This window comes from Etheostoma cragini, chromosome 23 (assembly GCF_013103735.1).
Source record: "Etheostoma cragini isolate CJK2018 chromosome 23, CSU_Ecrag_1.0, whole genome shotgun sequence".
Taxonomy (NCBI): Eukaryota; Metazoa; Chordata; class Actinopteri; order Perciformes; family Percidae; genus Etheostoma; species Etheostoma cragini.
The window spans coordinates 17,527,721-17,541,885 of NC_048429.1; the positions used below are offsets into that span (position 1 = coordinate 17,527,721).

General features: G+C 41.4%; 2 protein-coding genes across 2 annotated transcripts in view; one reads left to right on the top strand and one right to left on the bottom strand.

Moving 5' to 3' along the window:
• Positions 1–689: 689 nt before the first annotated feature.
• On the top strand, positions 690–5,235 carry ndufa5 (NADH:ubiquinone oxidoreductase subunit A5). The gene is made up of 5 exons (XM_034863220.1): positions 690–856; positions 2,163–2,207; positions 2,387–2,503; positions 3,697–3,762; positions 5,049–5,235. The coding sequence occupies exons 1-5, from the start codon at positions 836–838 to the stop codon at positions 5,148–5,150; spliced, it is 351 nt and encodes a 116-aa protein (XP_034719111.1). The 5' UTR covers positions 690–835; the 3' UTR covers positions 5,151–5,235.
• cog5 (component of oligomeric golgi complex 5) overlaps positions 5,224–14,165 on the bottom strand; it is a 73,387-nt gene continuing 64,445 nt past the window's right edge. Inside the window, exons 16-22 of the mRNA XM_034863181.1 lie at positions 10,496–10,552; positions 9,422–9,525; positions 7,970–8,207; positions 7,737–7,813; positions 7,027–7,153; positions 6,697–6,776; positions 5,224–5,915 (exon numbers count right to left, since the gene is read on the bottom strand). Coding sequence (XP_034719072.1) covers positions 5,789–5,915; positions 6,697–6,776; positions 7,027–7,153; positions 7,737–7,813; positions 7,970–8,207; positions 9,422–9,525; positions 10,496–10,552 — 810 coding nt within the window. The 3' untranslated portion in view covers positions 5,224–5,788. The remainder of the gene's footprint in view (positions 5,916–6,696; positions 6,777–7,026; positions 7,154–7,736; positions 7,814–7,969; positions 8,208–9,421; positions 9,526–10,495; positions 10,553–14,165) is intronic.

Consider the following 14,165-nt stretch of genomic DNA (forward strand, 5'->3'; position numbering starts at 1 on the left):
TCTCATTGCCAGACCCTCTTCCACTGCTGTGGAGAGAAGTCTGGCTAGCCCCCCCCCAGCATTCCTGGATCAGCTGTTTTGGTTTACAGGGACATCTTAAAATGAAGCATGGTCACTGTCTTATTCCATTAGAAATCTAATATACCTCAGTGGCGGTGGGTTGTACCCGACCTGCGGCTCTTTGCTGCATGTCATTCTCTGTCTTATGCTGTTAAATGGAAGACCTGAAAATGCCCCAAAATAATCTTTAAAAATTAAAAAAAAGAAATCTACTGTATTGTGATTATAAGTAACGTGTTTGATTAAAGCATGTGCTACTGAGTAGAACACTGGAATTCAGGTTGTATGAAGCCCCAGTCAAACATGGGTGGCTTTAAAAAAAAAATATATGTATATATAGTGTGTATATAGTGTATGTATATATATATATATATATATATATACACACACACACACACACACACACACACACACACACACACACACACAAAAAGGGGTAAAATAAAAACAAATGAATAACTGAAATAGGTTCTGCCTTTGTTTCTCCTGAGGTCAAAGAAAGACAATCCTGTATAGAGGTTTATTGTAGAAAACTGAACATGTCTGTTTTTTATTATTCTAAAATCTTTTACAGCTTGTCAATATGCATCTTTGAAACGTTTGTTTTAATGGATAATCTAGTGTGTTGTATTGCAAACATGCAGTTTTTCATCATGCTATGGCTAAACGTTAACCTGAACCTAGGAGCATAGACAGTTAAAAAAATGGTCTCTACTTTGTGTAAACAGTTGACGTCATATTTAGTGGCCGGAAATCGTTTTGTCAGCGGAGAAGAATGGCTGGACTGCTGAAAAAGGTACGGGTAGAGGTCATGTTTTAGTTTTGTGCGAGAAAGAAGTGTTGTGAAGAATGCAGTACCAACTAAGTCAATGATGGGTTCACTTCATGGCCTGACGGTGTACTTATGTGGTTGACTTAACGTTACACGGGCACAGTTTAAACGAGCCGTTGCGGTGTGTTAAAGTCAGCTAGCTAGCTAACTAGCTAACGTTATGTTAGTCGTGTGTTTAGGAAAAGCTGCCTGGTTTCAAGACCGCGGCTCTTTACAGGTTGCAGTAAGCCAAAGCTACTACAGCTACTACTACAGCTAAAGGTTGGCTATGGTAATATTTACTCAGTTAGTAGTATAATACACCTTTGAGAAATACAAGGTAGTACAAGGTAATGTTAGCTACCGTAAACCTTAACGCCTCTACTGTAACATTAGGGTCAGTACATTTCTAAGTTACCTGGGAAACTTATTTGTCAATAACTGTTAATTATGGTCAAAATAGGGGAAATGTGCAGTTGGTACGTGTTAGCTAACTAGCTAACCTAACTCCAGCCCCAATTTTTTGTCTCGTCTATTATTTGGGAGCATAACGTTCTCTTATTTCATCCATGATGAAGACGCGTGCTGTTTATTTACGCCTATAATACAGTTCCGCCGTAACGTTTACATACACATGAATGGAATTGTTTTGAAGCTGCGGCTGCTGCTGACATGTAGCTATGTCATTGCAGTACAGGACCAACAGAGGGCTCGAGTACCATTTGCATTGTGGGAAGTAGAGTTCATAGTGTATGACCTGACTAGGTCACCCACCCGTGGAGAGACATGAGGGTCACGTTAGAATGTTGCTATGGTGTTCTCTGCAACAAAACCAGCTCAGCGGAAGATGAAGTCTGATAATTGATATCTGAATATATTTATAACACAAATATCAAAATTTTCATTTCTGAACAGTGTTTAAATTGTGATCCGGCATACCATTGTGTTAGGCAATGCAGAAGTATTGTTCCGATATTTGTGTCATATGTTCTTGTTTTATATTTGGCAACTAGACTGTAATAACCTAATAAATTCAATACTTTTTAGGTACTGACCGAATTGCCTCATTCAATACCGAAGGAGTAAATATTAGTGAGCCAACAAGCATGCTTCTACCAAGATCTAATAATGGTCTAGGAACCAGTAGCAAAGTCACTCTATTGGTCTTGGTACCGGTATTGAATTTTTTTTTTAACAAACCCAGTCATAGGAACCACATCAGGATTGATAATCATAATAACAATGTTGACTCAGACATGACAAGTTTCTCTCTCCTGCTGTTCTCTTTCAGACGACCGGCCTGGTGGGCCTGGCAGTGTCCCACAATCCCCATGAGGTGAGCAGCTGACATTGAACGCAGCACGCAGGCGTTCAGTGCTGTGCGCACACACCAGATCACACAAGGCCACAAAATAAAGTTCATCACGGCTCATCGGCACATCCCAGCCGTCACTGTTAAACACTAGTGAGGATTCAGTTGCTTCTACCAACTAATGTGCTCTGGTCTTCTCTCAGCGGCTGAGGATTCTGTACTCCAAGATCCTGGCGTCACTGCAGACCATGCCACAGGACGCCGCCTACAGGAAGTACACAGAGCAGCTGGTCAGCGAGAGGTTCAACCACGTCAAAATGGTACGACTAAAGTCTTAAATTACAAATCAAGCACTTTTATTTCAATGGCTACTTTTCAGGTTTAAATTATTTAAATGTGCTGACAAAGGGCATTTAGTGATGACCTGATTATATCTGTCTTATAATATGTCAGCAAGCAACGCATCATCACGGCTGTGTTGTAGATATTGATGAAAGCCTTTTACCCTCTCACAGTTGACCATACGCAGTGCACCCATCCATATGATGCACATTTTACACATAATTTGGGTGATAAGAATGGAACATGATTGCAGAAATGACACATAGAAAATTGGCTTCTGCCCTAAAAAAAAATCCAAATTGGTCGATCCCTAGGGCAGAGCAGCACGTCCTCCACCCATCCTAGGCCAGACCCACCAATCAGCTCCTGTAAGCCACTGAGGCAACACGGAGCCTCCACACGGCCAATACACACCAGGCTGATAATGTGCATGAGGAAGTCCAGAAATAGTTTCAGGAGGTGTTTCCTGACTCTGATATATGGTGTTCTTTTTATGTCTTGATATATGTCTAAAGTTCATATATATCATACGCTTAAAAAAGTCTTACATTTGACTCTGGGAAACCAGCAGAAACCTGTTAGTCTGGCTCTCCTTACACTACCTGGCATCACCGAGCCTAACACCTGTGAAGCCAAGTACGTGCTATCAGTTCTCATCAGTCGGTTAACTCTGGTTTCGCTGTAGCAGCAATGATCATGTTCAGGAGAGTCAGGCTCCTACTTAGGACCAGGACACGGTGATACCTGGACGTAAATTAGGTTCTAGTGGTGGCATAAGATACAGAAAATCATCACATATGTTTAATAAAATAGGAAGTTAGGCCAAGGCTGTAAAAGGTTTAGTGTTTATTGAAAAATTAAAATAAATTCGGCATACTCAACATGATCCGTATTGGGGTGTTGCTCGTTTGTCTCATGGTGAACAACATAATATCCTGGGGGACGAGCGTGGTTTATTGTCTAATAAGCAAGGTAATTCTACTGACTTATCAACATGTCTCACTGTTGTAATTTCAGCACATATGTTCCTGTCTGATTCCAGTGATCTGATTGGTCAGTTTTGATCTGATCCCCTGAAGTAAAGCTGCAGCATTGGTTACCATGGTGATCTACCGTCAGGCCGGCTACATTGTGTGTGTTCATATGATGAATGGATGTGTCTTCTTCACAGGAGCCTGATGTCGAGAAGCTGGAGAAGAAGATCAACTGTGGGCAGATTGAAGAAGTTATTTTCCAGGTAGGTCACTGACGCTGGGGCATTAACAGACTTTACAACTGTCTGGCCAACTCTGGTTGTAATTTTGCCAAACGCATCAATTTATGCTCAGTCTGGGTCAGTTATTTTCAAAATTTTGAAAATATTATTGTACAGTAAGTGTTGTTTATTGCACTACTTGACATATTTGTTTACATTTATTTACACCACTTTGTATTTTTTTGTTCTGCATCTTGTTTTCACCTTTCACTCTTGTGTTGTGCCGGGGGAAACACTACTCTGTTCTATGTACTGTACAGTATGTAGATGGATAACTAAAGTCTCTGATCATTGCCATTAAGATGATCACGTTTGATATTTACTCTCATTCCTTTCTCTGTAGTCTACCGTTAGTTAGCTACTCTTAAAATGCCATGAATGTGTCTCAAATCGTGCACTTCTGTACTAACTACTAACTATTTGAGTACATAGTGCCTTCACATTGTCACAGTGCGGTCAAATGAACGGCACTTTAATACCCGGATGGTGCACATCCTGCGTGACACGGAGCAAATAAAAACCACATTTATTTTTGTTAAAATATCAAAAACAAAGCAGGAGTTATTTTTCGCGAAACACAATAGCAGACTGGAATGCTTTTTCCCTGGTGAAATTCCCAATTTTACGGAAGAAGAAGGGAGGAAACGTGATAGTCATTTCCGGTAAGGGCACATATTAGTGCACGATTTGAGACAACACTCCTCTGTCAAAATGTACGCACTATGCAAGATAGTACGTAGTGCGAAAGTGTACAATTTGAGACACAGCCCATGTTTGCCCTCTGGGCTCTGGTTAGCATAGCAGCTCAACATTTATTTTACTTGTTAATAGTCTGTTATTTATTGTTAAATTATTGTAGTTGTGTGTTAGTTGACTTGGTTTACTTTAATTATATTTAAGTACTTTAAAACAATATATTGTCAAATTGAAATATTTTAAATTAAAAAAGAACTATAAAAGAGCCTTTCTTTTATGTCAGATTTCAAGCATCGGTTTAGCAATCAGAATTGTTTTAGGAGAACCCAAACGATAGTGTGTCAGAATGTGATGTTGTTGATTGTCATGATAAACCCGTGTGTGTGTGTGTGTGTGTGTGTGTGTTGTTTTTACTGATATTGAGATCTATTCCAATGCTGTTCTTCTCATAATAAATGCTAAAATAATGGCTGTACCTAGCTGTATTTTACAGGATGCAGTTTATTATGTAGTTATCCATGGGATACCTTAATCCGAGGTTCTCAAAGTGTAATTGAGGGTTCTGTGTGCAGGCGGAGTGTGAGCTGGCTCTGTCCAGGAAGATGACTGAGTGGAAACCATGGGAACCCCTGATCGAAGAGCCTCCCCCCAACCAGTGGAAATGGCCCATCTGAAAACACCTGTGTATACCGCCCATGTCATACTGTCTGTGTGTGAGATCCCTACTGTACAAATAAAAGTCCTGAGAACATTTCCCCATTTATTCTCAAGAAGTCATTGATGAAAAACATAACTTGTGTATATTCACGGTTACAAGAGTAAGTTACATGCGTACAGCGGCATCTTGAGAAAGCTGAGTTCAAATCATTAGACAATAGAAATGTTTTTTACGGTTCTTGGAAAAGATACCCATATTTATCCCTGTGATATTATATGAACAGCAGAGTCCCATTGGTTTGGATTGAACTACCTTGATAATTGAGATCAACCTTTACAGATGTTTTTACAGCTGTATAATTTCATTATTTCTTCAGCTATATTTTGTTAGTTCTATTATAATGAGCATGTTTTATAGTATTTAGCTTTGGTCAGTCTAGATAATAACCTTATAAAAAAAAAAAAAAATCAAATCTGTGTGTATCCCTCCAGAGCAAAGTCCCCGGATTTATGAAAAAAAAAAAAAACTATTTTTTAGCTGGAACATAGCTGCTGTAGTCATAAATAATAAAGGAGGCATGCTGAACCTGAACCCAACATCCTCTGCCTTCACATCCAGTCTAACGTGCTACTTCCTGTTCTGTCGGGCAGCCCCTCAGCCCCGGACCTCCTGGGAGCTGCTGGTGGCTTTCTGTAACAGCTGGAGCATGATGGGATAGATGGGAGCAAACTCCTTCCCCTGCCGAGCCCGCACAGACTGCTGATAGGCCTCCAGAGCGCCCCTTAAAGGGAGAACAGAATCAGCTTTCATCTAGTAATAACTTAAGCAGACATGTTTTCAATGTACAGCATGCAGCACCATTGTTCTATATAAGCAGCTTATAGTGAACACTCACATATAGTATGTTAATATAAGGAATTAATAATCAAATCCAAGTATGTGATGCACTAATCACAGTGGGCCAGATTTAAAAGCAGTTGCTCAACCTCTACCGTATTTGTGTTAGTGGTAGACAATTTCATTAATTAAGTGTTTCCAGTTTAAGTAAAACAAGCAATATTTCAATGAGAACATATTCCATAACATGTTAAAGTTCTGCTATCATAATTTTAGTGAAGTAAAAATACAGAAGTATCAAACAAATGTACTGAAATTCAAAAAGCAGCAATACTCATTTGAAAGCAATGTGTTTGGATTACTCGTGCTGAGGCATAACATGTAAGCAACATGTCAAGGTGGAACTCAGTTTAGCTACTTCAGATAATGTTGACTAGTTTAGTCTGTGACAATCATTATAACTAATAATAATTTATACTGTTTATTGATCCCCAGTGGGGAAATTACAATTTACACTGTTAGCAATCACTACACACAGGTAGGAAATACACAGAAAAACAAAAAAGCCCTCTCATTCTGGTTTGTTCCTCTTAAGAACTGAGGTTGTTGATGTGAGGACCTGGTCTTTATGATCCCATGAAGGTCGGGTAGACGGAGTGTGTTACCTGTGAAGTGGCAACACGCTGACCTATGAAAGTAAAAGCAAATTTTAAAAAAATGGTTACCTGATGAGAGTGAGCCTGTCTCTCTCAGAGGGATGATCATCCAGCCACTGGGAGTAACGGGCAATGGACCACTCTGCTCTCTGTGGGGGGGACAACGGTCCGTTAGGTGGGAAATACTGTTGGAAGGTGAACACTTGGTTTTAAGGTACAGGTTAGAGTGTAGGCATTTCGTTTTGATGGTTAAGGATTGGATGAGTGTGTGTGTGTCTCTGTGGGTCTGTCTGTGTATCTGTGTGTTTTGTGTGTGTGTCTCTGTGTATGTGGTTGCTTGCGTTCTCGTGTGTGTCTGTCTGTGTGTACATCTCTGTGTCTGTGTGTGTGTATACAGGCCTGGTGAGGAGACTTGAGCTCCGGGGGGGCTCTGGTAAAGAAGAAGTGCAGCAGGGTGCTGTAGGGGATCAGATCCCCCACAGCGGGGCTGCTGGCTACTAGCTCGCTGGTCTGGAACAGCAGTGGCCTGGATCACAAAGCACACAATAAATTGATTGATTCAGTTACAAGCACAGATCATTTTCAAACCTCCCCTCAATGCTGCTTTTAGCAAACTGACTTTCGTTAATGCAAAAGCTTCCCTTCATTTCAACGACTTTGTGCACCTGGTTGCATTTGATAATGTAGCTTGTGATTGCAATATGCAACTCGCATTCTTACTTCAACACACCAACAAATTCCTACCACCAGCTAACTAATGGTACGGTCCTTTATGGCCCTTTAGCATTTCGAACAGCAAATGTAAAGGGAAAGTTCACCAAAATGACCCTCTGGCAGTTTTGTTTTCATCCCAATACAATAGAGGTGACTGCTTAAGCACTGAAAATGAAAAACTTAACAGACACGAAAGATGACTTTGGATAATTGATACACCTTACTGGCACAGTACGGTACCAGTCTAGAGGTAAGTGACTAGATAGATTTTTAGAGAAAGAGAGAGAGACGTAAGGTGCTGACCTACATCTCTGCTAAAACGTGTGGATGAAAATGACTTATTGTCCTCATGATTGTTATGAGTGTTGGTCTCCACGATGCACAAGCATACACACCTGAAGGAGCGCAGCATCCTGTAAGGTTTCCCCAAATCAGACACTCTCCTGCACAGAGGAGCCACTGCCAGCTCCATCTGACAGACACACACACACACACACACACACACACAAACACACACACACACACACACACACACAGAAACATATTTCATTGGCATTGCTGAATCATCTGTCCACCACCCTGCCCTAGAAAAGGCCTTCTGATGGCGTGTCCCAAAGCTCCCCCTTACCTGGGCAAAGTCAGCCGCCAGCCTCATCTTGCCGCCCTCTCCCAGGGGGCGCAGCAGGCTGGTGTGGCGGACGAACAGCTCGATGGCCCTCCGAGCGATGGACTCTGAGCTCTCGTAGATGAAGTCCACACACGGGAAGTGTCTGAAGTAGTCGGCCATCACTCTGGAGATGAAGCCCTGCAGCTCCTTCATGTAGAGGGAGCACGGAACATCTGGCTTACCAGGGCATGACAGAGGCCTGACCCCCCCACCCCCCCCCACACACACACACACACACGCACACACACACACACACACACACAGACACACACACACAAATAAAATGTAAAACTTGAGTTCTTCAAACTGAGAGAGACCAAAACAAGCCTCCAGTATAAAATCACACACAATAATAATAATAATAATATATTTTTATTTATTCACAAACTGACTCAGAATATTTGTTGTTTCTTCTCTGTGTTGCTGTTCTGGATTACACAAATAACTGGAAGATATTTGCATGTGCTGCCATCCAAGCAACATCTTTTCAGGCACGTCCCAGCTCATTTCTGCTCGTGTTATAACAACGTGGCTTCGTAGTAAAAGAGTGTGGGTACTAGACTGGCCTGCCGGCAGTCCACACCTGTCTCCTATTGAAAGTAGTGTATTCATTTGAATATAGGTTGAAAAGGAATAGCAAATCATTGAATTCTGTTTGCATTTATGTTTTACACAACGTCCCAACTTGTGAAATTGGGAAATTCAATTTTTACTGTTAGATCATCCCTTGACCAGGTCTGTTGTTTTGTGAAAAAAGTAGAGCTAGATGAATATCAGCCAGGCCTATATACTGGTCGATATTACCTTATTGGAGATATGTTGGTTTTAGTGTTGATGTCAGCACAGACATTCCAGGCTATGTTTGAGGTCATTTCCAAACCATGTCCCATTTCAAACTGTCCACCAGAGGGCCATGACGAGCTGATTTTCCAACTATAAAATGTCCTGCTCAGTTTGTAACTTGGTCACAATGAAGATTTTTTTTTTTTTTACATATACATATACACACATACATACACACACACATATACATATATATATATATATATATATATATATATATATGCATTCCTGTTTGCTTTTCCACCGCTTGTGAAGACATAAAACAAATCCAACACTTTCTATTCCAGTAGCAGCCAGTGCTGTTTACTACATGAAGCTGTACAGAAGCTGTAGCCTCCCGAGGTTTGCGTTTGATCAGTCAGCATTGTTGAGCACAGCATAGTGCAACCCCATAGTTCCAGGGCCATGGGAAAGTGCTACCCCCACAGCGGGGACTTTTCGGGGGCCAGGAACTATAGCCAAGGAACTACATTCAGGAGTTCCTCCAGTCCAAACACAGGTGAGTTCCTGAACTGATTCCCGTGTGCTTGGAGAAGTTCCTGCAGCGGAATCAGTATAAATGTTGCTTACCCTGAAAAGTCTTCTTGGTGCAGCGTGATGATGATGGCCTCTATGGAGTCGCTCACTGACTGTAGGAGAGGCTGCACGGCACTGCTCATCAGGACCTGCACAGCCTGAGATAAACACACAAAGTCAGTCCTCTGATTCTGTAAAGAACAGACGGTGGAAATAGAAATATAAGCATAAGAAAAGAGAAAAGCTGACTCAAAATCAAAACCGTTCTACTGAAATCCCATCTCCATCAACAGCTACTCTAATTCAACATGTGATGACCTTTTTCTATAATCTATACAACACAGAGAGTGCAGGGAGACCTGCCTCTGGGTGTACTGGCGGACTACGTGCTTGTGTTCCTGCTGGAGACGATATTGAGCCTATTAGGGTTACCAGGGCAAAATGTTTGTCTGTTTGTATACAGGAAGCAAGCTTTATGTGCATGCTCCGCTTCTTCTTCTCTGTTTGTTTGTACATTTCTGTCGCGTAAACAGCGCTACCTAGAGGCTTGCAATATGAAGGAGCAAGTTGAGTCATTTACAAATGGGTCCGTCCGGGCGCTAATATTCTTGAAACAATGCAAGGGAAGACGGGGGAAAAAAAAGTGTTTTGGTTTGGGGGGACCTGGCCTCGGACTCCCGGTGGAAACGTGGTGTGTGTGTGTGTGTGTGTGTGTGTGTGTGTGTGTGTAGACCAATTTTGTCATAGCTTCAAAACTGTAAAAGATGCAGTCATGACACTCTACATGTGTAGTAAAATAAAGGCAGCGTTTGAAGATGGGTTCTGGGCGCCTGAAGTAGGGAAGTGGCCATTGCCCCACAAATTTTACACCTCTGGCCCAATTTGGCTTAAATCTAAAAAAGACACTATTCCCTGTGATTATGCTACAGCTGCGATGCAGCAGTTAAAAGACAGTTCAGCATAAGAGAGTAGGAATCTTCTACCGATCCAAGTGTGCTTAGAAAGCTTTTTAGTTTAGCTTTTTAGCTTCTTAGTAGCAATCATGATACCAAAACAAAAAAAATCCCTACACTAGTTTGCACACCAGAGATTAAGTGTGAAAAATGAAAAGGCAGTTTGCTGCGATACCTCCAAAGAAGAAGAGATGGCCTCTGCAGCAGCTGGCGCACACGACCCTGAAATAATCTGCAAATACAACACAACACTTAAAGGGTTAACAGGAAGTATAACATAATGATAAACTTTATTTGTAATGCACCTTTAATACATAAAATGCAGCTTAAAGTGATCTACATCAAATTTTATCAAAACACTTCTAAGATTTCATTCAAAAGGCGATACACAACCATTAAAATGAACAAAAGGTTTTATTTATTGTTCCTTTCTCAATGCTTGATACTTCGCAATATCGAACATTGATAGAGACAACTGGGGCGGTGCCTTTAAGTATCCAATTCGGTACCCAGCCCTAAAAGGGATTGCAATGGTCAACACGAGAGAAACCAATAGCATGACCCAGTCCTTGGCATCAGAAAGAGCTAGCTATGATTTGGTATTGTATGGTTGTTGCCACATCTCTCAAGTGGAAAATTGCAGTCTTACTGGTATAGTCCAAAGGGTTACTATAGTTTAAATTGTGATATATGACTTATGATACAAATTTAATTTCAAATGTTGTCTTTCTTAAAATCAGCATAGATAATGATTATTTTTGTTCTGTCCACTCATGAGAAGTCTCCACACTCTGAAGAGGAAACTTTCAAAGTAAGAAAATAACCCTGGTGATGTCATCAGGGCTGGTAATCTCAGCTCTAGTCTTACTGTGACAGACCTTCCTCCACAGCGCTGTCGGGGAAGGTCCGGCTAATCCACAAAGCATTCTGGGATGGGAGAAACACGTGCTTTGGTTTTTTTGGCATTTTTTTTTAAACTCATCAAAATAGTCTTGCGTGGCGCTTAGCGCCGGACAGTGCCACGGTGCCTCTGCTAAATAGTGTCAGGAAGGAACTTGTTTTGCTGGAACATGTGTACGTTCAGAAGTAATTTTAATCATGCAACATAAAACTCCAATTGGTCAGATAGTCTAGCTAGCTGTCTGGATTTACCCTGCAGAGATCTGAGGAGCAGTTAACCATAGTCCTCAGAAATCCACCGGAGGTTAGAACGCTGACACAGTGGAAGAGGAAGGGGACGGACATCTGACCAAAATAAGGGACAGCCGGCGGAATTTCCGGTGGCAAGGGAGCAAGTGGAATGTCATTTTCCAATTCTATCAATCAATCAATCAATCAATCCACTACACCCTGGTTTCTACACTTTCACAAACATGTGTATCCTCAGAAATCCACCACAGCATAAAATAACAACATTTTAGGAACACCGAGGCATGTCATTTGAAAATAAATACACGCTGTGGAACATCATGGTACTTAAGACATAATGACCAACATTTACAAAAAAATGTTAAATGTTAAATAGGTAAGGGGCCGCTTTGCAAAAATACCAACTTAATGTTCCAACCTAAGCAAGCTCTTAAATTACGAAAATAATGATTTCTACACATAACAAAGGCGATATTGGTAAGAGGTCCATTATTCCAGTGGAGGTCTAGTTAATGCTAAATACTCCTTTGCATTTGTTTTTATACCTACCCCTTCCTATTTTCTCTATGTCCCCCCCTCACTCTGCCAGTAAGGAATAAATTGTCACTGTTTTCACAAAGAGAAATTTTAAAGACTTGAGGTTAAATATTTTATGCTGAAATAATCGGTTTATTTAGGCTATTAATCATCCTGGCTGCTGTGCCAGGAAATGCCATACATCTTTAATAGAGGAGGCTGAAAGAACACTGCACACTGCTTTTCCTCTCATCCCCCTTTAATTTCCATTGCTTCCTTTCATGTACATCTCTATGCATTAGAAAGCTAAGTCCAATCACACGCACAGAGTTAAAGAGCTGTGTGTGCTAATGTGTGTGCAATGTGGATGTCACTGTCACACCTGTGGAAAATCTAAAGAAAAAGTTACTGAGGAGACTCTTCTCAGTTAAAATGGTTTCTTTCTCCTTGCAGTGCAAATGACCATGAACTTTTCATACATGCAGTTTTTCATGTAATAAATTATGAATATAGAGAAAAATGTGTACAGAATACTTTCAACAGACCATAGTGCAGATTATATAATTCATGAAATGTAGTGTCGCTCATGCTCACAATGGCCATACTTAAGGCTTTAACTTCCAGATATGTTTTAAAATCCATCACCAATGTTGCATGTGAGAGAACAGAAACCTCTTCTCTCTTAAAGGTCCCATGACATGGTCATCTTTGGATGCTTTTATATAGGCCTTAGTGGTCCCCTAATACTGTATCTGAAGTCTCTTTTACATAGACCTTAGTGGTCCCCTAATGCTGTATCTGAGGTCTGTTTTATATAGACCTTAGTGGTCCCCTAATACTGTATCTGAAGTCTCTTTTATATAGGCCTTAGTGGTCCCCTAATACTGTATCTGAAGTCTCTTTCCCAAAATTGAGTTGTTGAGTTGGTGCAGAATTACAGCCACTAGAGCCAGTCCTACAATGAGCTTTCCATAGGACGTGCCATTTCTGAGTCTGTAGCTTTTGAGGAGGACAGACGGGTGGCAAGTCGAAGGCTGGGGGTGTGACCTTGACCAACTGCCACTTTGCTCATTTGAAAGGCATCATGTCTCTCTCTCTCATGGGTGGGCCAAAGTCACTGGGTGGGCAGAGCAGAGAAAGGGGAGGTAACCTTGCTCCTTATGACCTCATAAGGGGCAAGATTCCAGATCAGCCCATCTGATCTTTAATTTTCTCAAAGGCAGAATAGGATACCCAGGGCTCGGTTTACACCTATTGTCACTTCTAGCCACTGGGGTGCCATAGGCAGGCTGGGGGAACTCAAATAAAAAAAAACTCATACATATTTTCATACCATAGGACCTTAAATATAATTACTTAGGTTTTTTTTAGCATTGTTGCCTTCCTTGGATTAGTTAGTTAGTTAGTTAGTTAGTTAGTAGAGATGTAGACAGAAAACAGAGAGGGAGAGACAGGGTTTAAATGTAACAAAAGTTCCCAGCCAGAATTCATTTTATGGTATTCACTATGCACGTTAACCACTCGGCCACCAGGATGTAAATGTTGTGGCTCCAGAGCGAGCTGTGTGCAGTCTGATAAACGTCCTCAAGTGAATCCTCGACTGAACTGTCCATTGTTGAGTTGCATTGCGGGTAATGTAAGCTCCAGATTGACAAGAAGGAAGAAAGACAGTGGGCGTTTCTCAATATGTGTTCTTCTATGGACTTGTGTTCTTGTGTTCTTGTGAAACGTCATGTTTGGTGGCCAAAGTACTTACCCAATACACAAGTTAGCATTTCGCCAAGAACGCTTAAAGTCCCCGGATGTGATCTCGACACGCCCATTTTACCGAGGATACATCGGATGGTGACTTGTGTGAACTTGGCCGGGCCGGTATCCCAGCATTCAATTCGGGTGCAAAGCGCGTATGGTTTCGGTACACAGATTGTCACAATTTACGTCAATTAGTAAATCAATAAATTCATTTTGGGGATTTTTTAAGGCGAGAAATCAGCGTTGTAGATTTTGAATATAGGCAGTTCAACAAAAATTGATGGTGAATTCAAAAAGCCTTCGGAGTTGGAAAGCTCCACAACCCCCGGCGGGCGAGCTTGCTACGCCACCCGGGGATGACTCTGGCGAGCCGGTCAGTCAGTCAGCTCACAGACCCCTCTGGCCCCACATTTAGACAGACCCCTCTG

Bases quoted from the DNA above. Each gene is read 5' to 3' on its own strand.
- ndufa5 (XM_034863220.1), top strand. From the start codon at position 836: ATGGCTGGACTGCTGAAAAAG. The intron at 857-2,162 runs GTACGGGTAGAG...GTTCTCTTTCAG, and splicing joins TGGCTGGACTGCTGAAAAAG to ACGACCGGCCTGGTGGGCCT. The intron at 3,763-5,048 runs GTAGGTCACTGA...TTCTGTGTGCAG, and splicing joins TTGAAGAAGTTATTTTCCAG to GCGGAGTGTGAGCTGGCTCT.